The sequence below is a fragment of the Lepidochelys kempii genome, chromosome 8, assembly GCF_965140285.1.
Source record: "Lepidochelys kempii isolate rLepKem1 chromosome 8, rLepKem1.hap1, whole genome shotgun sequence".
Classification (NCBI taxonomy): Eukaryota; Metazoa; Chordata; order Testudines; family Cheloniidae; genus Lepidochelys; species Lepidochelys kempii.
Window position 1 is genome coordinate 18,929,594 of NC_136387.1, and position 25,939 is coordinate 18,955,532.

At 43.4% G+C, this 25,939-nt stretch overlaps 1 protein-coding gene across 10 annotated transcripts in view; it reads left to right on the plus strand.

Moving 5' to 3' along the window:
* The window catches only part of STK32A (serine/threonine kinase 32A), a 109,123-nt gene that overhangs the window by 64,860 nt on the left and 18,324 nt on the right, over nt 1-25,939 (plus strand). For all 10 annotated transcript variants that reach the window (XM_078854016.1, XM_078854015.1, XM_078854013.1 and 7 more), the window contains 2 exons: nt 9,109-9,146; nt 23,984-24,073. In XM_078854016.1, coding sequence (XP_078710142.1) covers nt 9,109-9,146; nt 23,984-24,073 — 128 coding nt within the window. The remainder of the gene's footprint in view (nt 1-9,108; nt 9,147-23,983; nt 24,074-25,939) is intronic.

Consider the following 25,939-nt stretch of genomic DNA (forward strand, 5'->3'; position numbering starts at 1 on the left):
TGGGGCTGTTAGAGGTACATGTAAAACATAGTTGGCCAGTTGCAAGATTTTGCAGGTCATATAATTATCACTGTACCCTGAGGGGATGACATTAAATTGATAGAGTGACTGAGCAGAGGAGTACTGCATCTGTAATTGGGAACCTCATGAGATGTGCAGATAATTGTTTACTTTGTATGAGCAAAGCTGTGCCAAGGCAGCAAAGACAAAGACTGATGGCTTGAAATGTTGGTGCACATATTTTTAAGGGAAGTGGAAAATATTAATTAATGTGGAGACATTAGGGACTGATTCTGATCTCACTGACGCTGGTGGGACCCCACAGATTGCATACCAGAGTGAGTGAGATCAGAACTGGACCCAATGGTAATACATCATATTTAACCCTAAATAATTAGTAAAGCTGGTCCAAAAAAAGAAAAACAAATTTTAATTAAATATTTCAAAATTTTGAAGGGGTTTTCATTCAAAGGGTTAGAAAAGGGCCCAGATTATAAAAAACCTTATTGAAAACATGATAGCAGTGGTTATTAAAATTTTTCATTTACCAAGAATCTACACTTTTGATAATCTGGCGTTTATGTTTTAAACTGTGGAGTAGTAGGTACTGTGCACCGTTGCATTGTTTAAGAAAAGAAAAAACCCACCTGCTGCATTTGACCCCAGAAGTGGCATTTCAGTGATGGTGAAGTGATCTTTATAGATCTCTTACCCATCTCACAGGGAGTAGCAACACGTAGTCAGTTGGTGTTTGTGAATCCATGTGAGTTGCTCAGATGAAGGATGCTGTGCTAGTGCAAATGATTAGTATTATGATTATATACATTTTCTTTTTCCCAGATACAGACGACTCTGTGAATCATACTTTTTTTTTTTAATAGATTACATTTTTAAAAGGCTAAATCCTAGCCCTGTAGATTCTTCTCATTGAAACCGCGGGCCTGGTTGAAAGCACCTGGCAGTTAAAGGGTTAGTTTCATTGTGGCTGAATGGTATTCTTCATGATTTCCATATGCTGTATTAAATTTCAAGGTGCATGGCTCAGTCCCAGAGCAAGTGAGGGATGTGGTGTAATTAGCCTATGAAAACCAGGTAATGTCTTGTAAAGTCAATCAAGTGCATACAGCAGGAATATCAGTTGTGAGTTTTCTCTTGCAGTAGGGAGTATTCCCTTTCTTCACTGGTTATGGAAATAGCTTTTCCCATTGACAAAACAAAATGGAATGCATTTTTTTTAAACAAAGATATTAAACAAACTGTTGAGAGATCACATCTGTAGGGGCACTTCTTTAATGGTGTTTTGTTTTGTTTTGAATGGAAGCAAATTAAAAAAGAAATCCACATATTACAGCAGCCTGTGTATTTTTCATTGGCAAACCAACCTTTACTAAGGACCTTATTTTTGCTCCGACTATGCAGTGTTGACTTCTCAAATGTTTTATTTTCCTGCTGAAATTCTGTCTTCCACCAGGTGCAGATATTTTCTACTCAGATTCTTTTGTAATTTAACTCTACACTGAGTTTTGTGCATCTCCTTTTCTTCCCTCCTGGTATTTCTCTTATCAGCTCCACTAGAGCTCAGGTGAGATGCATTCAGTAATATGGCCAGGATTGGCAAATGACATAAACTAGGTCTGTCGATTTAATCACAGTTAACTCACAGGATTAACTCAAAAAATTAATTGCGATTAATTACAGTTTTAATTGCACCATTAAACAATAGAATACCAATTGAAATTTATTAAAGATTTTGGATGTTTTTCTACATTTTCAAATATATTGATTTCAATTACAACACAGAATACGAAGTGTATAGTGCTCACTGTATATTTATTTTTTATTATAAATATTTGCACTGTAAAAATAAAAAGTATTTTTCAATTCACTTAATACAAGTACTATACTGCAATCTCTTTTTCATGAAAGTTGACCTTACAAAAGTAGAGTTATGTACAAAAAATAACTTTTTTTGCATTTTGCATTCAAAAATAAAACAATGTAAAACTTTAGAGCCTACAAGTCCACTCAGTCCTACTTCTTGCGCAGCCAATCGCGAAGAGAAACAAGTTTGTTTACATTTATGGGAGATAATGCATGGCGTGATATAAGGAGCACCGCTGGCTCCCCCGACCCTCAGTTCCTCCTTGCCTTTAGTGATGGTGCTAGAATGCCTGCTGCTTCGGCTACCATTGTTTCATTCTCTGTTCTTGCGAACTTTGAAAAGCTATATATAGTTAGTAGTTTATTAGTTACCCTTAGTAGTAGTTCTCAGTTCTTCGTTAGTCCAGAACGGACTCAGCCAGGGGACGGGGCATACCACGTTTGCCAGGGTTGAAGCCCTGTGATCACTGCAAACAGCCTATGCCCATCAGCCATCCACATACCAGATGCCTAAGGTGTTTAGGCAAAGGGCACATAAGCGACAAGTGCCATATCTGCAAGTCCTTTAAACCTAGGACAAAGAAGGAGCGTGATATCCATATCTAAAAGCACTCCTAATGGAGTCGGCACTCACTCAGACACCGGGGCAGCAGTCCAACTCCGCACTGAGCACCGTGACCTCTGTGCACAGTGTTCCCCCGGCGCCGTCCACGAGCTGGCATTGGTCACCCTCCACGGCTCCGGTCACAAAGCCGAAAAAGACTGTGGGGGAAGATCTCCTACCTCCCGTAAGGGAAAGGAGAGGGCTGGGGGTGAGCCAAGACCCGTACCAGGCAAGGCCCCCTTTGGGAAGTTGGGCCTCAGCTCAAGTCAAGCGGTGCAGCCCATCCCATACTTTGCCTGCGACTCTGGATAGCAGTGCAGGCCCCAGCCAGCTTCCAGTACTGTCGATGCCCAAAGCCCTTCAAGTAGCTCAGGAGATCCTGACGCTCCCGGTACCGCCCACACCGGCTCCAGCAATACCCTGGGGAGCAAGCTGCTGGACCACCAGTGGAAGTGGAGGTTCCATGGCACTGGCATCGTCCTAGTTATCGCCAGACGAGGCTATCATGGGGCCCCCTCACCCAGTTCCTCAGGACATAGCTGCAGACTTCTTCTGGCGCTGGTGGGTGCTCGACCCCCCGCTGCTCTTGGCCCCGCCCCGACTCCACCCCTGACCCACCCCCACCCCCATTCCAACCCCTTCCCAAAAGTCCCCGCCCCAACTCCGCCCCCTCCCTGCCCCATTAGACTCCTTCCCCAAATCCCCGCCTCTTCCCCGCCTCCTCCCCTGAGCGCACCATGTTCCCGCTCCTCCCCCTCCCTCCCGGAGCTTGCTACAGCTATATGGTGGCGGCAAGTGCTGGGAGGGAGGGAGGGAGAAGTGGAGACGCGGTGCACTGGGAGGAGACATTGGAGGAGGTGAGGCGGGGGGGCAGGGCGGGGAGCTTGGCTGCCGGTGGATGCAGAGCACCCACTAATTTTTCCCCATGGGTGCTCTAGCCCCGGAGTACCCACGGAGTCTGCGCCTATGCCTCAGGATGTCACAACAGCGCACCAGGAACTTTTGAAGAGGGTCGCTTCCAACCTGGGGCTTCAGGCAGAGGAATTGGAAGAGCCCTCGGACTCTCTGTTTGATATCCTCTGCTCCTCGACTCCTGCCAGGGTGGCTCTACCCCTTCATGAAGGGGTTTCCAAGATCACTAAGGCCCTGTGGCAGACTCCCCTCTTCCCTGGCCCCTGTCTCTAAGAGGGCCGAGCACAACTACCTTGTGCCGACCAAGGGGCATGATATATACTCCCACCCTGCCCCCAATTCCCTTGTGGTCGAGGCAGTTAACCGCAAGGAGAGGCAAGGACAACCCAGAGCCACCTCCAAAAATAAAGACTCAAGGAGGCTGGATCTTTTTTGATATAAGATTTATTGGTCTTCCAGCCTTCAGCTCTGAGTGGCCAAACCCTCCTTGGCCAATATGACTTCAATATGTAGCAAACCATGGTCAAGTTCGAAGGGTCGCTCCCCGAGGCTTCCAAGAATGAGTTATGAGCGATCCTTGATGAGGGCACGACCACGGCCGGGGGGCCCTCCAGGCAGCGTCAGACCATGGTTTCCGCTAACTCCATATGGCAAGCCTCCTGCTGCTCTTCTCTGGGTTGTCCTCCAAGACCCAGCCGTCAATGCAGGACTTGCCCTTCGACGTCTGAGCCCTATTTGCGGAGCAAATGCACAGCAAGTTGCATGGCCTTAAGGACTCCCGCACCACCCCAAAAACCCTGGGTCTCTACATCCCAGCCCCAGTGCGTAAGTGGTTCAAACCACAGCAGCCTCAGGGCCAGGAGAGCCAGACTCGGCAGTACTAGCCCCACAAATGAGCCATGGGCTACAAGCGCTGTCCGAGCCACCCGCCTCCACCCTCTGCCCGGTCGGGCTTGACCCGTACCAAGTAAGTGGCCAAATGGTCATTTTGAGGGTGTGCTCAAAGGCAACCTACCAGACTGTTCCCTGGATCCCTCTGTCCCAGTGTTCTCCAACTGCCTTTCCCTTTTCCTCCATGCCCGGACAGTTATAACCTTGGAATGTTGGGTCCTCAGCACAGTGGAGCAGGATTATACCCTCCAGTTCCTTTATACCCCCCTTCCCATCCGCCTCCCCCGTTCCTCTGAACGTGGCATCTCTCCCTCGCGTTTTTCCATACAGGCTGTCCTGTCTAGACTACCTGGTCCGTTTGAGGAACCAGGGCCTAGCACTCTCTTCCATTAGAGTGCATCTCATGGCCATCTCTGCTTTTCACCCGCTGATCCAAGGACAGATGGTGTTTTCCCATGACAGGATGGTCAGATTCTTGAGAGGGTTCGAGAGACTCTTCCCGCAGGTACAGACTTCTGTCCCGCAGTGGGATCTTAACTTTGTCCTCTCTAGGCTCACCGGCTTGCCCTTTGAGCCGCTGGGTTCCTGCTCCCTTTCCCACCTGTCATGGAAGGCTGCGTTCCTGGTGGTGGCAATGTTGGTGAGACGAGTCTCTGAGATTAAAGCCTTGACATCAGAACCACCATACACGGCCTTCTACAAAGATAAGGTTCAGTTGCGGCCCCACCCGGCCTTCCTGCCAAAGATGGTTCTATATTCCATGTTAACCAGGACATCTCGCTCCTGGTGCTCTGCCCCAAACCGCACCGGGCCAGTGAAGAAAGGCGTCTTCATGCCCTGGATGTCCAGAGGGCCTTGTCTTTTTACTTTGAACGTACCAAGCCTTTCTGTAAATCAACTCAGCTCTTCATCGCTACAGCGGATAGGATGAAGGGTCTTCCGGTGTCTACGTAGAAGATTTCCAATGGATCACCTCATGCATAAGGACCGGTTATGACCTGGCAGAGGTTCTGCTGCCGCTGATGGTTAGAGCCCACTCAATGAGAGCGTGGGCGTCTATAGCGGCTTTCCTGGCGCACATCCCAATCCAGGATATCTGTAGAGTTGCAACGTGGTCCTCTGTCCACATGTTCATGGCTCATTATGCCATCAGTCAGCAGGCCTGGGACGACGCTGGGTTCGGCAGAGCTGTGTTGCAATCTACATGTCCATTAACTCCTACTCACCTCCAGGAGTACTGCTTGGGAGTCACCTAATATGGAATGGACATGAGCAATTACTTGAAGGAGAAAAGACAGTTACCTTTTCCGTAACTGGTGTTCTTCGAGATGTGTTGCTCATGTCCATTCCACAACCCTCCCTCCTTCCCAACTGTTGGAGTTTCCAGCAAGAAGGAACTGAGGGTGTGAGGAGCCAGTGGTGCCCCTTATACTGTGCCATACAGGCACCACTCCAGAAGGTGCCAGAGCTGGTCCCCTACGGATACTGTTAAGGGAAAAACTTCCGGCACCAGTGCGTGTGTTGAGCGCACACACCTAATACGGAGTGGACATAAGAAACACATCTCGAAGAACACAGGAAAAGGTAACTGTCTTTTATCTGTGTAGGTTCAGGTTATTTTATTGTTATTTCACCCTTCATCAACCATAATTGCATTGGTTTCATAAAATTAAAAGCAATGAAATAAAAACCACCACTTGAAGAAATTTACATTGCTCTTCAAGAGCCATTAAGTACGTCGTGAAATTCGATTAATCCTTTTGTGTGGGGTAAAAGTCTTTAGCTCCTGCCCCCTGTCATTTTTTGCTTTACAGTTTTCATAGCTGCCATATTAGAGAATACCACACGGTTACTAGCAACTATTTCCCTACTTCTGGGAAACTCTTACACCATCTGGCTGGGAATTCCCTTTTGGCCATTCCTCCTGATAAACATATTTATGAATAGTCAACCTTCTGAGCAATCGAAAAAGCCATAACACAGCTAGAAAATTCAGGCTTTGAAACAATTACAAAAACTCTTATGATTAGAGAAGTAATTAACCCAGTTTCATGAGGATAAACACTGTCCTATTGTTCTTGAAACTTTGTAAAGTGCATGGACCACTGTGTTCCCTATCTGATATCCTTGATATCCTTGATATCAAGGGCTTCTTCTGTTCTCCTCTCTTTCTCCTCTGAAAGTATAGCTGCTGTTGATTTTATTCACGGCGTAGTGTTGTCAAGAATATTCCAGGCTTAGTGATTAGCTGTATTCTCCTCCTTATGGGTTGAAATTCCCCCCTGTGCGAAGGGCCAGTATAAATCCTGTGTCTGATTTAAGCCTTGTTTTGGAGGATTAACAGGGCATATGCATCAATTAAATTCCATTTCTGGGCCTCTCAACGGGTGATTTTTACCCATGGACAGGGATGGAGTGTGGAACTAGTTCCAGGTGGTACATATCTTTCTCTTGTTTTCTGTCCCTTTTTTAGATTTGGGCCTAGAGCACTAAGTTCAGATTCAAATCCACTGAAAGTCTGGACTTGTGTTATCCAGGGTTTTGGTTTGGGCCATTCTTTTTTTCCCATCAGTAAAATATTTATTCCAAAAATTAACTACTTTTAGGATATATATTCCTTATGATTGCAATATAATTAATGTTAAACCAAAATGGGCTTGCATAACTAGGCACTCACTTCTAAAACGTAATGGATGAAAGCAGAAACGATTCCAGTGCATTTTCTAACCTGTTTTGCCCTCTGCAGCTCAGCTTTTAAAATGTCTGCCAAAGTGTGACAGGGCATGTTTTAAAATGTTTCATATTTTTCATTTCATCATTTGAAAACTTTGAATAAATGTAGGTCTTCCTGAATAACTACACTGTCATACTGCAGTGTAGTTTTCTATTGCAAACTCTTGGTGGGTACTGTCTGGCCAGAGAGGGGTAACTGGTTCAGAGTTTATGGGCAGATAGTGTCTAAAGTATCACCCTACTAAAACCTGTTGAACAGCCATAAACCTCTGAAAAACTGGTGAACATTTCTTGGCAAAATTTTACAAGGAAACATTTGTTCTTACAGTTCAGGAAATTTTGCACTCTGCTTTTTAGTTTGTGAAATTCAATCAAAGGGTTATTTTTACATCAAAACATGAAAAAATGTTGAATTTGGGATGTCAGATTTTGAATTCACCAATTGATTTGAATGCTCTAATTTTTGTTTGGAATGGGCTCATTTTAAAGGGGGACACTTTTAAGCAAAGCAGTGCAATTTTTACACCAATTTTCAAATTCATAATGAAATTTTCATAGTGAAAAAAGTCATTTAAGAGATCACTGAGAAAGTTGTGCAGCAGCTTAGTTACTCGTTTTAAAACCTCGCCAAGATATCCCACAAATAAAACATGCATCTGCCATGAAGAGTGGTTATTTTTAAGGAAGAGGGCATTGGTTTCAGATATGAAAACCGCGGTGTGAAAACTGAATATGAAGCAGAAAGCTGTACATCCTGACTCTGCTTGATTAGCGTCTCCTGTTCGGGTCTGCTTTATGCCAATCAGAATGTTCTGAAGTAAACAGAGCTTTTGCACTTTTAGAGCCTTCCTATGATTACACCTGACAGAAAGGGGAAAACTTCTGCTTTTCTTTTTTTGTTCCAAAATATGATTCTATAATGTGATTGAATGCTTCTTAGTACAATACTGTGACACATTGGGGAATAGGTCTGTGTCTAATTATGAATTCTGTTTGGTTTCATGAACACTATTTGTAATTGTAACAATCATTGTGAATTAGACCATCCATTTTGTAGTAAGGACTTGACATTTAGTGGGGAAATTATGTCTGGAAAGCATGGGTAATGGAGTGGAAAATTTGTGGATGACACCAAGCTGGGAGGAGTTGCAAGCACTTTGGAGGGCAGGATTAGAATTCAAAATGACCTTGACAAATGGGAGAATCAGTCTGAAATCAGTAAGATGAAACTCAATAAAGACGAGTAAAACAGTTAGGACGGAAAAATCAAATGCACAGCTACAAAATGGGGAATAACTGGCTAGGTGATAGAACTGCTGAAAAAGATCTGAGGGTTGTAGTGGATCCCAAATTGAATATGAGTCAACAATGTGATGCAGTTGCAAAAAAAAGGCTAATATCATTTTGGGGTGTATTAGCAGGAGTGTCGTATGTCTATGGTAAAAATGTTGAAGCAAGTAGCAGGCTGTGGCACTGGTTTCAGGGTCTAGGTGGCTGGACTGTAAGGTCACACTGAATGTGTGGCAGACATGGGGTCTGCACCTGGAGAGTGCACCTGAGAGACCCAGAGCTAGGAATAGTGATCAGTCGCTGTCCAGACCCAGGAAGCTTAGCAGCACGTGAGATTCAGCAGTTGGATTCCCCTCATAACAGACTGGTGTCCGTTCTGAGAGCAGGACTGGACTAGAATCTAGCAAATACTACTTCCGATGAAAACAAAGCTAATAGTAAAAAGAACCACTCACATCTAGCTGGACTATCAAGAACCAGACACTGCAAACCAAAGCAGCCACATGATCATATCATAGGAACTCTAGTCCTCCCTTTCCTTCTTTATCATCATTAATCTAATTATGTCTAAATTAAGGATCACCGGCTCACAGAGGAAGAAATACAGAATAATCCCACCCCAGAAGGTTTCTGGGATACCAGGCCTCTTACTCCTGCCTGTAAAATGCCAGTAAACTTGGGTGCTGTATAAATGATAATAATATATCTTGCACAAACCTTTCCCTAGGCTTGTACAGTCACATTATGTATCACCATTCTATGCTGATATCCCTTTTTCCCTTCTCTGTCATTTCTAGGGACATGAAGCCTGACAACATCTTACTGGATGAGCATGGTAAGTGCCAGTTGTTTTGCGGTAACTGGAACATGTGCACGTACAGAGCAGCACAGAGCGGGTGACTTGAAATGGGTACCTTCCAGCCTGGATTTGGAGCCTGGTATTATGCAATGTGTTGTGTTGTTCCTGTCCCAAACTGCTTACAATCTAACAAGACTGTCTTTTGTATTTTGTTTGTCTTCACCTGCTTTCTGTAAAGTAACATCATGTAATCTTCTGGTGCTATACAATTCTATGCTGTTGAACTATATGGCTTTCTTCTACATTAATGTCCCATAATTTACCTAGTCTATTCTTAAATACTTCCAGTTATTGTAATTCAGTGACATTTCTAGAAGTCATTATTATAGGTGACACAATTAGTGCTGCCTAGAGTTGATTGACTGACACTTCTCCTTAGAAGATCCTGTTTTCAGCTGCTTATAACTTTATCAAACTTCAACCATTTGGACTGAAATTTTCCATGCCAGATCATGTAATAATAGACTGTATCATAATGCAGACACACAAAGAGGGGATGATGGGTTGCACAGGCAACCTTAATTCTGTCATTTCCTAACTTTTGAGTGCTTAACTTTGCAACCTTAATGTTCTTTTAATGTAGTTTTTTGTTTATATTGTAGATACAGATTTTAATCCTGGAATCTTTACTTAAGCCTCTCTCAGGCAAAACTTCACATGAACTCCTGTATTACTCTCTACACTTTTTTTTACTCTGACAAAACTCCCATTGAAAATTTGTCTGATATTTTTCTGCTTTTAAAATGTCAAATATCTGCTGAAAATCCTTGTAACCGGCTCATTTGTGAGAAATCTTTATTCGCACTTGCGTAAGCTACTTGTATAGTAAAAAGTTGTTGCAGAGAGCCTAGAATATATGAACGTCATTATCACTTCGCAGGTTTGATGGGTTTTGGTGCAGATGCTGAAATTCCTAGAGAACTGCCATTGTTTTAGCTTGTAACTAGCTTTGCCTGGCATTACCACCTGTCCCCAGACTGTACGTGTTTTGCATATGACCTCTAATTTCAAAGTGCTGGATAATTATTTATTTAAGAACTGTCAGGAAAGCTTTCCCTGCCTTCCTTTACAAATACACATCTCTCCCTGTCTCACTCAGGGATTTCCTTCTGCCTCCTCAGACACAGGTGACATAAATAAACGGGCCATATTCTCTCTCTCTCTTTGCCCCGCATTCCAATCCAGCCCATTTGGATTCCTCAGACAGCACAAGTGGTCACCTATTGGCAATATCTAAGAATGCTTCTGGTGGTGGGGAGCTGCCAGCTAGCATTGGAGCTGGCTCCTACATCACCCTCTCCTCCTTGTCCTAGAGAGGGGAAGCCAAGTCCAGAAGAGACAGTATTGGAGGTGGGAAGGCAAGTTGACTGCTCCATTCTGGCAGTTCTTATCTAGTTGACTGTCCCTTGGTGACTGTTGCGAATGGTCAAAAGTGCTACTCTGGCCTATATTGAGACCACGGTTTGAGCTGTGAAGGGTAGATATGTGCTGCCTAATGTGTGCACTTTAATTGAATTCTTGTGGTACATCAAATTAGAACTGGTCAGGAAATGTCATTTTTATTCCCTTGAATTTCAAATTCTGTTGAAATTTTCCATCAAAAGTCCGTTTCCTTAACACCCCCCCCCAGTTGGTCAAAATTGAACATTTCCTATGGAAATTACTGTTTTGACAAAAAAGCCATTTTTCACTGACAAATGTTTCAAATGACAAATTTCAATTATCTCTACATAAAATATTAAAATTAATCCATTGATATGTGCACAGAAATTTGATTCAATAGCTTTGTGCACTTAAGGGCTCTTTAATCAAGCGGAGGAAGGCATAACAAGAACTAATGTCTGGAAGTTAAAACCAGACAAACCTCAGATTAGAAAAATTTGTGCGGTCTTTAACATTGAGGGTGATTAACCAGTGCAACAAACTAGCAAGGGAAGGGTGGATTCTTTGTTTCTTGATGTCTTCAAATCAAGACTTGGATGCCTTTCCGGAAGACATGTTTTAGCTCAATACAAGAGTAACTGGGTGAAGTTCTATGGCCTGTGTTATACAGGAGGTCAGACTAGATGTAATTGTTCCATCTGTTCTTAAAATATATGAACAATCAACATTTCATCTTTGGCTTTGGGACTGCTGAGGGATATCTTTGGGGGATATTTTATCAGCTTCCTTTTGTCTTTGCAAACGGTCAGCCCAGTAGAACACCTGTTTCTGTTCATTTTCTTGTATGATTGTAGGTAGGGGGTGAAGTTCACTTCCGAGGAGCTGATGCTGTTATCCCCGATTGCAAGAGTGATGGAGTATTTTGACAGTCTGACCCAGTAGGTGTCAGTCAGAGATGGCGTTCGACTCTAAGTGGTGCCTTTGTTCTCATGTTCCTCTTGTTGTCCATATGCAGCCCAGCGCATTGGGGTTTTTACTTCTTTCCGTGGGTAAGCTTCTGAGTTCCCACCTCTCCCAATGAAATTGGTGGCAATTAAAAGTGCTCATCACCTCGCAGGATTGGGTTTTACAGGGTCAAATTACAGAGAGGCCTGAGCACTAAATTCAGATCCAAAGCTGGGTTAAATATTTCCCAGTACAAAGTGGTGCTTGGATCTGGGATTGTGTTCTGCTTGGTATCATAACTGCTAACTTCCTTAATGTCTGTGCATTTGGGGCTGTTTTTTTGGCCCCATCTCTCATTCACTCTGAAATTTTAATTGGTTTCAGGTTGATGATGGGTTTGTTTCAGCGTGTTCTTTTCTGGAGTTGTGCCCTTAACTCCAGTGCCCTCCTGACTGTGACTTTCTGCTCTGTGGTTTCTCTCGCTGTGTTTGCTTCGCCATGGCAGTAGAGGTGTGTAATTCTATTCATGCGTGCAAAAAGCTTTTTACCTACAGTTCACATTTGTTTTCCCCTGAGCAATTGTTCTTGCAGCATCTGCATCTATATTTAGACTGGTAGATCATGCTTGTTTTCCAGTGGCTCTTCCCCTTTGGGACCGAGCTGCACACTTCAGTTCCATCTTTGGAACTTCACACTTCAGTTCCATCTGCACACTTTCAGTTCCGTGTTTGCCAGGTTTGTGCCCGCACTACATGGGTACAGTCGGAGAAAGCTCTGTCTTCAGTTCACAGATGTTCTTTCAATTTTTTGTTGTTTTGGTTCTTCCTGTAGGCGTAAGGGTCAGATTTTGAAAGGCATTTAAGTGCTTAAAGATGAAAATAGGTGCTTCTGAAAGTCCCACTAGTCACCTAGCTGCTTCTTTAGGCACCTAAATACCTTTAAAAAATCTGGCCTTAAGTGTATTAATTTAGATTCTGCTTGCCATCTGTCTAGCTTTGGGCATCCATTCAGTGCAATGCAGGCCTTTGGCCAAACTGCACATCTGTGAAATATATTTCAACTACTAAGCTCTTCTTCCACATGAAAAGAGATTCGTGTTTGGGTTACAAAGGGCACAGACATTTTTATTGATTTTGACCTTTAACTGGGCCAAGAATCCCTGACTATTCTGTAATCATCATTTTGTCTTTGTAGATAGGGCTTTCTTTTGTAGATTTTACTTATTCCTGATCAATGGACATACCTATTATCACATTACACATTAAAATAATTGTATTGCCTTGACTTGAATAAACTGAATCTACATACGCAATATTTTTGCAGCTACTGTAATTTGGTTCACTGTCTGTAAGGGGATGTTACGCATTGGAGATGAAATTCAGCCCAGTGCAGAGGGCTGGGTGAAGCTCTATGTAGCACTGAAGTTCCAGCCAAGGACCTATGTTGGGGCTTAAATGGCATAGGCTTTTTGCACAGGGACCTGTGTAGTCCCTAGAAGGGCCAATTCATCTCCCACTCAGGTCAGTGGACTTCAGTAAGAGTTGGATTGAGCCCTAGGAAAGAAGCCTCTTTCAACACCTGGTGATCATTAAATAATGATTCCAAGCTTAAGGTGATAGTTCTTTTTGATAATATGCACATAGCTCTTGGATCAAAGAAACAGCAGGTTCATCTGAGAATGAAAGAATCCAACTAATGTAAATTTGCAGGAATCATGATGGTTTAAAAGGATTTGCTTAGTTTTACTACACTAACAAAACGAAGACAGAAGTGTCTCGTAATGGCCTCCACTCACTTCTGTTTCCTCTGTTGCAGCCAGGAATTTCTGCTTCTCACATGGTTTGACACTGAATTATACTAGTTCATCCTATCTCATATATAAAATCAGGAGATCCTAGCATGTAGCCAAGATCCTTCCCTGGTAACACCAGTCTGGGATTTACCTGTAACTGTCCACAGTGAACTGTGCTAGCAAGCCATGAATACTAATTTGAACTTTTAGTTTTTAGACTTAAAACATCCTGTTCACACTCCTGGGGTTTCTTAACTCTTAAATTCCAGCAACAGCCATAGATGGAATGAACAGACTGCTTTCCTTCCAAATATTAGGCTGTAGCTACATCTCCAGCTGCAAATATTGAGGATTGAATGACATGGTTTATTATGTCATGTGACGCTGCAACATTTTTGGCTTTTAGAACCCTGCTTCCAGCTTAGTATTCCAATCGATCTGAGCTCTTGAGAGGCTAAAAGTTTAGGAAACTAGATGTGTTTAAATTAATCCCTTCAAATAAATGATATATCCAGAGGAGCATGGATTTTGGCTCAGAATATCAATGTCTGAATAATAATTAATAATAGCATCTATAATTCATATATATGTGATTTCCTGCAAAGAGGAGATGAGAGTGGCAAAGAGAATGAAAGCTGACACAACCAAGCATTTGTCTCGTCTCTACACAGCTCCTCCTTCAAGTGCTCTCCAAGAATTCAGTGCTGGGGTTTTCTTTTTGGAGTGGGAAAGGTGGTCTGGCTGATCTTGGAAGGCTGTTGAATTGGTAAAGGCAACACATATTCTGTCTGCTAATTAGTTGGTGGCTGAAAAATGCACTCTGACATCTCAGTCGTGTTCTTCCAGCATTGCAGATGGCAGGCCAGAGGGACAGTGGCTCCTCAAGCTTTACTTTCTTCCGTCAAAATCAAGCCAGACTGAAGCCTCACAACATCCAGAAGGAAGCCTGTGTTTCTGTCAGCACTAACCCTACCTACAGAGCACTCAGGCACTGAGCGGGGTGTGGCCTTAATAGTGCTCTTAGCAGACAAGCAGTTATAGCAATCAGTGCAGAGAATCACGTTTCCCAGTTTCAGGCCAGGCAGACTGTCCGAGGAATATGAAACTGCTGAAACTCCAGAAAGTGACTTTTTTGGAGTTATTCAGCATTGTCCTCTCCCGATGAAGGGGGCTATATTAACCAATGAACTGCGGCCCCATGGCCTTTATACTCAGACACTGTTTGGAATAAGACTTACCTACCTTTCATGCCTAATCTATTATTTGTATTACAGTAGTACCTAGAGTTATTCTAGTTGAGGGTGCATAGTGCCAGGTGCTGTTCACATACGTCACAAAGAGACAGTCCCATCCCAAGGGGCTTACAATCTAAGCACTGTACAGTTAAATTTGCTTAGTGTTACCTATTTAGGACTTCATACTGGATATTCATCTTCACCTCCCTCTGTTGAAGCTCTGATTAGTTTCTATTTTCATAGATTCTAAGTCCAGAAGGGACTGTTGTGATCTAGTCTGACCTCCTGTATAAAACACAGGCCATAGAACTTACCCAAAATAATTCCTAGAGCAGATTTTTTAGAATAATGTCCAGACTTGATTTTAATAGTCAGTGATGGAGAACCCATCATGATTAATTAATTGCAGTGGTTAATTACTCTAACTTTTAAAAAAAAAATTAGACCTCATTTCCAGTCTGAACTCTAGCTTCAATTTCCAGCAATTGGATCATATTATGCCTTTCTCTGCTAGACAGAAGAACCTATCATCAAATATTTGTTCCACATGTAGGCACTTGTAGACTGTAATCAAGTTGCCCTTACCTTTTCTGTGTTAATATAACTAGACTGAGATCCTTGAGTCTATCACTATAAGGCTGGCTTTCTAATTTTTTAAAAATTCTGGCTCTTTTCTGAATAATTTTTTTAAACATCCATCTTGACTTGTGGACACCAGAACTGGCCACAGTATTCCAGTAGTGGTGACACCAGTGCCAAATACAGAGGTAGATTAACCTCTCTACCGCTACCCAAGATTCCCCTGTCTATGCATCCAAGGATTGCATTAACCCTTTTGATGACAGCTTTACTCTGGTAGTTTCTGTTCAGCTGATTATCCACCACAACCCTCAAGTCTTTTTCAGAGGCACTGAATCCCAGGGGAGAGTAGCCCATCCTGTAAGTATGGCCTACATTTTTTGTTCCTAGATGCATACATTTACATTTAGTTGTATTAAAACACATATTGTTTGCTTGCACCCAGCTTACCAAAACAGTCTAGATCGCTCTGTATTAGTTACCTGTCCTCTTTATTATTTACCACTCCCACAATGTTTTTGCCATCTGCACACTTTATCAGTGATGATTTTATGTTTTCTTCCAGTCATTGATAAATGTGTTAAATAGCAGAGGGCCAAGAACCAAGGGCAGTGAGAGCACTACAAACCCACCCACTCAGTGAGGATTCCCCGTTTATAATTATATCTTGAGATCTATCAGTAATGAGCTTTAATCCATTTAATTTGTGCCATGTTAATTTTATATAGTCTAGTTTTTTAATCAAAATATCGTGTGGTGCCCCATAAAACACCATACAGAAGTCTTAAGTACATGAACACTATTAACTTTATCAACCAAACTTGTAATCTCATAAAAAAAATTCAAGTTAGTTTGGCTGGCTCTATTTTTCATAAATCCATGTTGATTAGCATTAATTACCTAACCCTCCATTAATTATTAATCGAATCCCATGTCAACCACTCCATTATCTTGCCCAGGTTCGTTATCAGACTGACAGACCTATAATACCTGGGTCATCCAGTTTACCCTTTTTAAATATTAGCACAACATTACCTTCTTTCCTGTTTTCTAGAATTTCCCCAGTGTTCCAAGACTTATTGAAAATCAACATTAATGGTCCAGCCAGTTCCGCAGCCAGCTCTTTCAAAACTCGTGGATGGAAGTTACTTGAATTTGCTGATTTTAAAATGTCTCACTTTACTAGCTGCTGTTTCTGACTCATGAGCCTGTTAATCTCCCATTGCAACAGACCCTGGGAGAGACCAAAATGGACAATAAGACTTCAGTAGATGATAGACAGATGTTGATATAAATGGGCCCTTCCTAGGGTCTCGGCCAAAGATGGTACTTAAAATCCTCATCTCCAGTGTGGAGGGATTCTCTGCAGAGAAGGCTGACATGTTGTCTGGCCTGAAAGCAAATATCATATGCCTGCAAGATACACTCAGAGGGACAGTAGCACCAAACATAGAATCATAGAATATCAGGGTTGGAAGGGACCCCAGAAGGTCATCTAGTCCAACCCCCTGCTCAAAGCAGGACCAATTCCCAGTTAAATCATCCCAGCCAGGGCTTTGTCAAGCCTGACCTTAAAAACCTCTAAGGAAGGAGATTCTACCACCTCCCTAGGTAACGCATTCCAGTGTTTCACCACCCTCTTAGTGAAAAAGTTTTTCCTAATATCCAATCTAAACCTCCCCCACTGCAACTTGAGACCATTACTCCTCGTTCTGTCATCTGCTACCATTGAGAACAGTCTAGAGCCATCCTCTTTGGAACCCCCTTTCAGGTAGTTGAAAGCAGCTATCAAATCCCCCCTCATTCTTCTCTTCTGCAGGCTAAACAATCCCAGCTCCCTCAGCCTCTCCTCATAACTCATGTGTTCCAGTCCCCTAATAATTTTTGTTGCCCTTCGCTGGACTCTCTCCAATTTATCCACATCCTTCTTGAAGTGTGGGGCCCAAAACTGGACACAGTACTCCAGATGAGGCCTCACCAATGTCGAATAGAGGGGAACGATCACGTCCCTCGATCTGCTCGCTATGCCCCTACTTATACATCCCAAAATGCCATTGGCCTTCTTGGCAACAAGGGCACACTGCTGACTCATATCCAGCTTCTCGTCCACTGTCACCCCTAGGTCCTTTTCCGCAGAACTGCTGCCTAGCCATTCGGTCCCTAGTCTGTAGCTGTGCATTGGGTTCTTCCGTCCTAAGTGCAGGACCCTGCACTTATCCTTATTGAACCTCATCAGATTCCTTTTGGCCCAGTCTTCCAATTGGTCTAGGTCCTTCTGTATCCTATCCCTCCCCTCCAGCGTATCTACCACTCCTCCCAGTTTAGTATCATCCGCAAATTTGCTGAGAGTGCAATCCACACCATCCTCCAGATCATTTATGAAGATATTGAATAAAACCGGCCCCAGGACCGACCCTTGGGGCACTCCACTTGATACCGGCTGCCAACTAGACATGGAGCCATTGATCACTACCCGTTGAGCCCGACAATCTAGCCAGCTTTCTACCCACCTTATAGTGCATTCATCCAGCCCATACTTCCTTAACTTGCTGACAAGAATACTATGGGAGACCGTGTCAAAAGCTTTGCTAAAGTCAAGAAACAATACATCCACTGCTTTCCCTTCATCCACAGAACCAGTAATCTCATCATAAAAGGCAATTAGATTAGTCAGGCATGACCTTCCCTTGGTGAATCCATGCTGGCTGTTCCTGATCACTTTCCTCTCATGCAAGTGCTTCAGGATTGATTCTTTGAGGACCTGCTCCATGATTTTTCCAGGGACTGAGGTGAGGCTGACTGGCCTGTAGTTCCCAGGATCTTCCTTCTTCCCTTTTTTAAAGATTGGCACTACATTAGCCTTTTTCCAGTCATCCGGGACTTCCCCGGTTCGCCACGAGTTTTCAAAGATAATGGCCAGTGGCTCTGCAATCACAGCCACCAATTCCTTCAGCACTCTCGGATGCAACTCGTCCGGCCCCATGGACTTGTGCACGTCCAGCTTTTCTAAATACATCCTTTGCACTCATATTGCTGCGAACATTGAAAGCAACATTTATGGCAGTATCATGGTGCCAGTGGGCCTTCAGGAAGGATCATGGCCTAATGGGCCCATGACGACTCTGTCGGGAATACCTAGGAGCAAACAGGTGGGAACCTTCCCCCCCAGCTAATTAGAAATAGAGCAACTGAGTTAGAGGGAGATTGCTAGAATGCTATAAAGAGAAAGTTGCCCAGCAGAGAGGGGAAGCTCTCTCTAGAAAAGCTCTGTGGCAGGCTAGAGGAAGACACAGGAGGTGGAATAGGCCTCTTTGGGGACAAGCCCTGAATGAGGGTGTAGAGTTGACAGTAAGAGCACCCAGAGAACTATCGGGGTCCCTGGCGATGGGAGACAGTGGGGAGCTTCTGTCAGGAAAGCTCCAGAAGGAGAGCTGGAGACTGCCTCTAGACCAGAGAGCTACAGTCAGAGCCTGGCTCCTGGGAATGGAGTAGGAAGATTAAGAGACCCAGAGACCCCCTGGAGAAGAAGCAAGTAATTTAGAGATTAGCTCTCCAAGGAGAAATAGCAGGACAGGGACTGAACCCCAGCATGGGCAGGGGTGGAGCAGCTGAGTCTGGGAGGCAAGCAGGGCTGCTGGTGATTTACTGCATCCTGCAACAAGGGGTGGCAACATTAGGGCAACTGAAGAGGGCATCTGTAAGGGAAATGGATACCTCAACTGAGCTACTGCTAGTGATCAAAGTGATAAAGTGACAACAGGACAGAGTTTGGCAAGAGCTCCAAAACACGCAGACGTGGTCTCCCCATCATGATTTTTCTGTGCAGTGTAGAGAACCATGGAGCCTTGAGGACTATGGAAGCTGGATGAGAGGAGAAACCCATGAAGGAGGTGTCTGCTTGGGGAGATGGGGCAGACTACCCCTGGGTGTAATCAGACTAAGGAACAGGGGGGTGCCTGTTAGAAAATGAGATTAGAGGGGTCTTGCGGGAAGAACCTCAGAGCCTACCAAAGAGGAATGCCCTCACAACTGCTGGGGGGAACTCTCCCACTGTGATGAAAGGGTGGATGATTCAGGGTCTTGGAGACAGCACCCATTAGGAGAGGCTCTGCTAGTAGGCAGCACTGTAATAGGGAAAGGAGACAGGTTCCCAAATGGAGATTGTGATGGAGGGTGGGTATGGAGGAAGATGGCCTCCTGGTTCAGTCCTAAAGACTAAAGGGGATCTATATTGACTGTGTCTTGGTGAGGGTATGGAGTGTAGTGTGGGCCACACTGCACAGGATCTGAAATGGCATGGACTAAGGACTTATTCCCTCCAGGACTGGGTTTAGGGATTATGGGGAACTTGTGGGGAGCAGGACCAGTGCATCTGTGCCTGGTCCGCTGACCCCAATTGATACTGAGCTCATTCAATCCTATAGGATCATCACAGTGTGGAGGCAATATATGGGGGGAGGGCATGGCGGGTTAAGTGCTCCCCCCAGATTGGCGGGGCAGGGAGGGAGAGAGGCTCTGTCCTTCTCTCCCTGCATTACTATTGATAAATTATTTTCCCCATCTATTAAAGGACCAATATGATTGTTGGGATTCTTTTTGTTCCCAATATATTTTTTTAAAACTTCTTATTGTCCTTAACTCTGCTAGCCATAGAGTTCTCCTTGTGTCTCTTTGCTTTCCTTATCAATTTTCTATTGTTTCTACTTCTGATTTATAATAATTACTATCAACTTTCCCTTTCTTCCATTTGTTATATATTACTTTTTTATAGCTGCTTTCATTTCCCCTCTAAACCAAAAAAATTTTTTTAAACTAATATGGCCTTCTTCCTCGATTGTAGCTTTTTGGGCATCTATTAAAGTGTTCTTAAACAGTTGCCAATCATCACTCACATTTTTCTGACTAAATTCTTCCTCCCAGCTGATTTGGCTCATAATTATTTTCAGCTTTGTGAGCTTGACCTTTTTAAATTTCAAAGTTATATTGATTAGTGATCTGGACTTTATTCTATGTTGTTTCTTCTCTACCTGTGTGTTTCTGAGAGATATTTGTATAGAGCTTTATATCCTGATCACTACATGATCTTGTGAAAGTCTCGTAGGCCCTAATTTTGGTTTTTAATTTAGCCTGTAAGCCACAGAATACCTGTATCAAGTAGCTCTATTCTTGCTTCACAAGAAATATTTAGCCAGGATTGTGGAGAGGCACATAAAACCCTCTTGCATCATTCAGGCCAGAAACTCATAAGTAGAGTCTTTGTTCTTGCTCTTCAGAAAAGCTGATATTATTTTACTTATATGGCTTTAACACCGGACATAAAGTTGGCAGTGAATTCCTAGCTATGCATAAGCAATAAGATTTGATTTCATAAGCCCGTAATAACTCAGTGAGCGGAGGTGGAGGTTCTTACTGGTGTGGGCTTGATCTCTGTGGCAAAGGAAGAAGAAGCACTTCAACGATGTTCCAGTGTTTCAGAAAATAGGCTGAGGAGTCTGAAACATCAACATGCACAGTTCCTCTCTATGAAGCTTGCCATTCCTGATACAGACTCTGTTCCTGTCAAGCTCGGCACTCTGCATTCCCAGTGAAGTCTTTGGGGACTGAGAGGCTCAGGAGATGCTTGAACTCAGTGGGAGTTGAGGGCACCCAGCACTTCACTGGCAGCCCTCAGCACCTTGCAGGGTTGTGGCCACGCAGCCCACAGGGGTTCAAAAGGTAAAATTCACTGCAGTGCAGAGGGTCTTGCGGTGGGTGTTCGCACCACTTTGTATGGGAGGTCTGCCAACTGAGCGGCTGCCTGACTGTCCCTTGTATGCTACAGGAAGGGTCTTGGCTCAGGCTCCACATGGAGTGCCATGAAAGGCCACATTGGGGGAAGGCTGGGGGAGGGGGGCACAGGGGAGAAGTTACAAAGCCATATTTAAGGCCACTGGATCAGCATAACACCACCTTCAGTGGGTGCAGAGGAACTGTGCCTGCTAATCCAAGTCTCAGCAGACGCTGTGGATTTCACCTCCCTAACTGCCCTGTGCTCCTTGCACATAGAGCCCAAATACTCAGGTTCCACGTGGTTGCAGTGATTTCACCCTTAATGCACCTGCTTTCCTTACGCCATGTTGGCATTTAGGTTTGCAAACATGTTTGAGCCGTAGCTCACGAAAGCTCACGCTCAAATAAATTGGTTAGTCTCTAAGGTGCCACAAGTCCTCCTTTTCTTTATACATGTTTTTGTTGCCATTTTGGGGAGTAATATTACCTTAAAAGTGTCCTCCTTTGGATTGAAGCAGCACTGCAGAAAGGTGCCAGATTGATTTGCCTGCTCCATAATCGTGGTTCTGAATTTAGCCAGGAAGCAGTAACGTACAAAGTGTATGCAAGAAAATGCATGTATTAAAGAGAGTAGACGAAACAAAAGGAAGGGAAAAGCCAGGCGAACACATTCTTAGCAAGTGGCAAAACCCATGCGTCAGGCTGCCTGAAATTTTATACAACACACTTTGCGTGCCTTCTGCTGGGAAGTCTGTGTCTTTAAAGCCAATGTTTTCAGGGTTAGAATGTTGAGATAAAAGATTGAGGTTGGTACAGAATGAATTTTTCAGTAACAATTACCCAGACGCCAGTTTTAATACGATGGATCAAATATAATCAACATAATTTTAACATATGAATTGTTTCTTACCGAAGACCTATGTGTACCTGCCTCTTTGGGCCAGGTACAGCTGCCCTCACTGAGTGGCCCATCAACCCCATATGGAAAAATGTCTCCCATTTGAGAGGAGCGGTCTGGTTTACTTACCTAAGATAGAAGTTGGTGATTCTCTCCCTTTAACCTACACGTCCCTGTGGTCTGCTCACCTGCTCTTGAGTTCACTCACCTATAATTTTTTTTACCTTTGGGAAGGGACTCATATTTGCCACTTGCCTGTATATAGCCCTCCTGAACACTCAGGAATTAAGACAATTACAACCAACCACCTGCCTTCCCATCCCTCCAGAAATTTACTGCCCTCCCTCTTTATTTACTTTTGTTTTTGAAGGGGATGACTGTGGCTATTTCCAGAGAAATAGTAATGAAACTGGCAAATTATCAAAGAGGATAAAAACTTGGGAAATATTTTCCCGTGTGGTTCCTCACCCCCTTACCCCAAGAGTGGATTTCACCACATTTAACAAACTTCCCATGCCAAACATCCCAGTTTTGCTGCTACGGTTTCATGAATATAGAAACATTTGGTGCAGATCTCGCTATGTTCTGCTGGAGGAAGATTGCAAGACATTAAAAGCATGAGGTTATAAATGGGCAAGATTTTAGCTAGGCTAGAAGGTCTGTGCTCAAAAACCTGAAAGCAGTGCAACTTTAAATGAATGTTCACTTGGAATGGGCTGAAGACCTTAGAAATGAGCTACAATTCTGGCCATGCCAGTTGAAGGTCACTAAGATAGTTGAAATCAGCATTGCTGTAACAAGGTCTGGATTACTGGTTCTTTCTCAATAGCGCAAAACATCATCTTGGGTGTCTTTGAGTGGGTAACAGTATTCCGAGCCCACATGTTACAATATGGTTGTGACATTAACAAGGTGAACAGAATCTAGGCCAGAAGGGACCACCAGATTCTCTAGTCTGACCTCCTGCACATCACAGGCCACTAAACTCCACCCAGTTACCCCTGTATATGAAATATGCCAAGAAATGAATTTACCTTGAACCAGGTCTTTTATTTATAATGATTCAAGAAAAAATGAAAAGGGGAGACAGTAAAGGGAAATGTGTGCTCTTATTGCCGTTTGTTCTCCCATTTTTGGGAGTTACCTATATGCATCAAGGAATAAAATCCATTCCTGTTAATCATTAAGGGACTATATTTATTTAGATGAGATTTGTAAGAGCATTAATAATTTCACAATCGAAGGTGCTTCCCATGTGAATTTCTTAAGAAGTGGGCTGCCGCATTCTGCCCTAGCTTTAGTTTTTGAGTGGTCTTAATGAGGAGCGTCATGCACAGCACATTATGGTAATCTAATGTTCCAGACATTAAACTGAGTGGAGTCATGTACTTGCAGTTTACCCCAATTATGAATAAGAGAGCGTTGTGTGCCTCCTGTTTACCAAAGCTTTGGGGGCCTTGGTCTCACTTGGAAGAGTTATGTTCCCAATGGGTTACATTCCCAATGAGTTGGATCCCCTTCTATACAGGCACCTTCCGTGTCTCCAAGAAGGATCCTGGTTAGTTGAATGGGATGATTAGACTATTTAAACACTAGTTGATTGTCAAAGACTTGTTTCTTGATAAGTGGTAATTCAGTCATCTATAACACTACTACCATGATCTTAATGAATGAATTTTATTCTATGAAATATAAATTAATTGCAGGGCTTAAGTGTAATTTGGACCTTTTAGGTGTAATTGCTTGGATTCTTAGCAGGTTCCCAGTATTATTATTTGTTTGTTTACTTGTATTGTGGTAGCACATAGAAGCCCCAGTCATGGCCCAAGGCCCCATTGTGGTAAACACTGTACAAACAGAGAACAAAAAAAAGGCAGCCATTGCTCCAAAGAAAGTATATACTTTGTTGTCCAGACAGCAGCAATTAGCTGTTTCCATGAACCATTTATAGTAAATTGGAGGGGTGAGCCTTATAGTTAACTAGCAGAAAAAGTATTGTTTCCTTTTCAAAAACGGTTTTGCACTGAATGCCGAAAGGGATGTTATGAAGAAGGTTATGTTGCCTATGAAACCCCCTTTCCGCTCCAAACCTTCATACCATTTAAGAATGTATAAAGCAGATTAGGTCTGGGTTTAAGAATCTACTGGCAGCACCAGAATTGAACGCAAAATAGAAATGAATTATTTATTAACTCTAATTTCTTTCTTTCAGGACATGTGCACATCACAGATTTCAACATTGCCACAATACTGACTAAAGGGATGCAGGTTACCACTATTGCTGGCACAAAGCCATATATGGGTAAGAATTCATAAAGATCTAGGCTACTTAAATGGCCATTCTTTGTTTAATACCTTCCCTTAATTCAAGGGATATATGAGGATAGAAGTGAAATCCTTTCAGGAAGTTTTAACTCTTTCCACTCCTGCCAGATAGGAATGCTATGGTTTTAAGTGAGACAAGCCACAGATGGAAAAAAGAAGATTCTTTTTGCCAGGAATTTTGTCTCCTATCTGTGAAATATTTTCTCATACGGATTTAGAATTGGGACCCATGCAGTGATTAACTAACAAAAAAGGTGGGGAGCCAGGAAAGATCTAATGGAGGCACTAATTTCAGTTACAATATTGTCATGCTACAAAGCGTTGTTCAAATTTATTGTGCTCATGTCAGATAAGTGTTAAATAAAATGTTTCTTTTTTGAGGCTCTAAGCATTTTACAAATTTTAGTTAAGCTTCATATCATCTCTATGAGGTAGGTACTATATTATCCTCATTTCATAGATGGATAAACTGAGAGCTGTAATAGGCTGTCTGTTACATCAGTGTAATGACTCAATCCTGCAGAGGGCTGAACATCACCTGTGAGTTGAGAATGGACTGAGTACTTTGCAGAAGTTGCTCAGAGGCACCTCTCATGATTAAGGTCTCAGTCTGAACTAACTACACTGAAGTCCATAGTGTTACTCTGGATTTAGACCAGCTGTAATGGCAAGCAGAATTTGGCGTGTAGAACTTGCATGAGCTGCCTAGATGAAATAGCGTGCCAGGAGAAAGAATACAGGGTCTCACATTGTAAGTTACATTGGGATATCAACCCATGGAAGGAAAGGATGAATCCGGCTCCAGGAGTCCTAGTTACTAACCCAGTGCTTTAGCACTAGCCCAATATCCTCTGTTTAATATTGCAAATATAAAATTAAAAGGACAGAGGAAAGCCAGTGTGGCTGCACAGTGGTATATAGGCATTAAGATAAAAAATGCACTACACTTATATACTGGGAGCATTAGATAGATGCAAACATCACAGCCACAACAGGCAGGAAAGCAATGAGAACGGTTTTCAATCTCATTTTGAAGATGCCTTTTAAAATTATTTACCCTGTTGATATGAATGGATTTGTGCCCATCTGTACCAAACCATCAGCCCAGCTGCAGTCTAGAAACTGAGGTGCACGAGGGAAAAAAGCTTGAAAATAAGCCGGAGGGAAATAAGGGCCGGCAGGATGAGTCAGTTCCCTAGTGCATGGCACATTTGTGCACTGACCTTCTGCACTTCCATGTGTTAAGTGTTACGCTCTTGCTAGGAAAATGTGATGCGAATCTTTGGGTTCCCATTGTGCTGGTAGCAGGGTCAGTTGCCATGGTGACAAAGGGAGTAGGGACACCATTTTTTTTCTTCTGTCCTTGGTTAGGAGAAAGAACAAACGTACACAAATATTGTATTATGTGCTCTCCATAGGGCAAAGGCACCAATTTGGTCCCAAGCTAAGTAAAATAGCAGGGCTAGTGTGTGTATGAGTGAGGAATGTTGCTGTTGAGCGGTGGCACCACAAAGTAGAGCAGTGGTTCTCAGCCAGGGCTCCAGGGCCCTCTGGGGCCTACAAGCAGGTTTCAGGGGGTCCGTCAAGCAGGGCTAGCATCAGACTCATTCAGGCCCAAGGCAGAAGGCTGAAGCCCCACTGCATGGGGCTGAAGCCCAAAGCCCTGAGCCCCACCACCTGGGGCTGAAGCCGAAGCCCGAGCAGCTTAGCTTCACGGGTCTCCCTGTGGCATAAGGTCCCAAGCAGTTGCCCTGTTTGCTACCCCCCCAATGCCAACCCTGGCTTTTATATGCAGAAAGTCAGTTGTTGAGATCAGGTGGGCCATGGAGGTTTTATAGCTTGC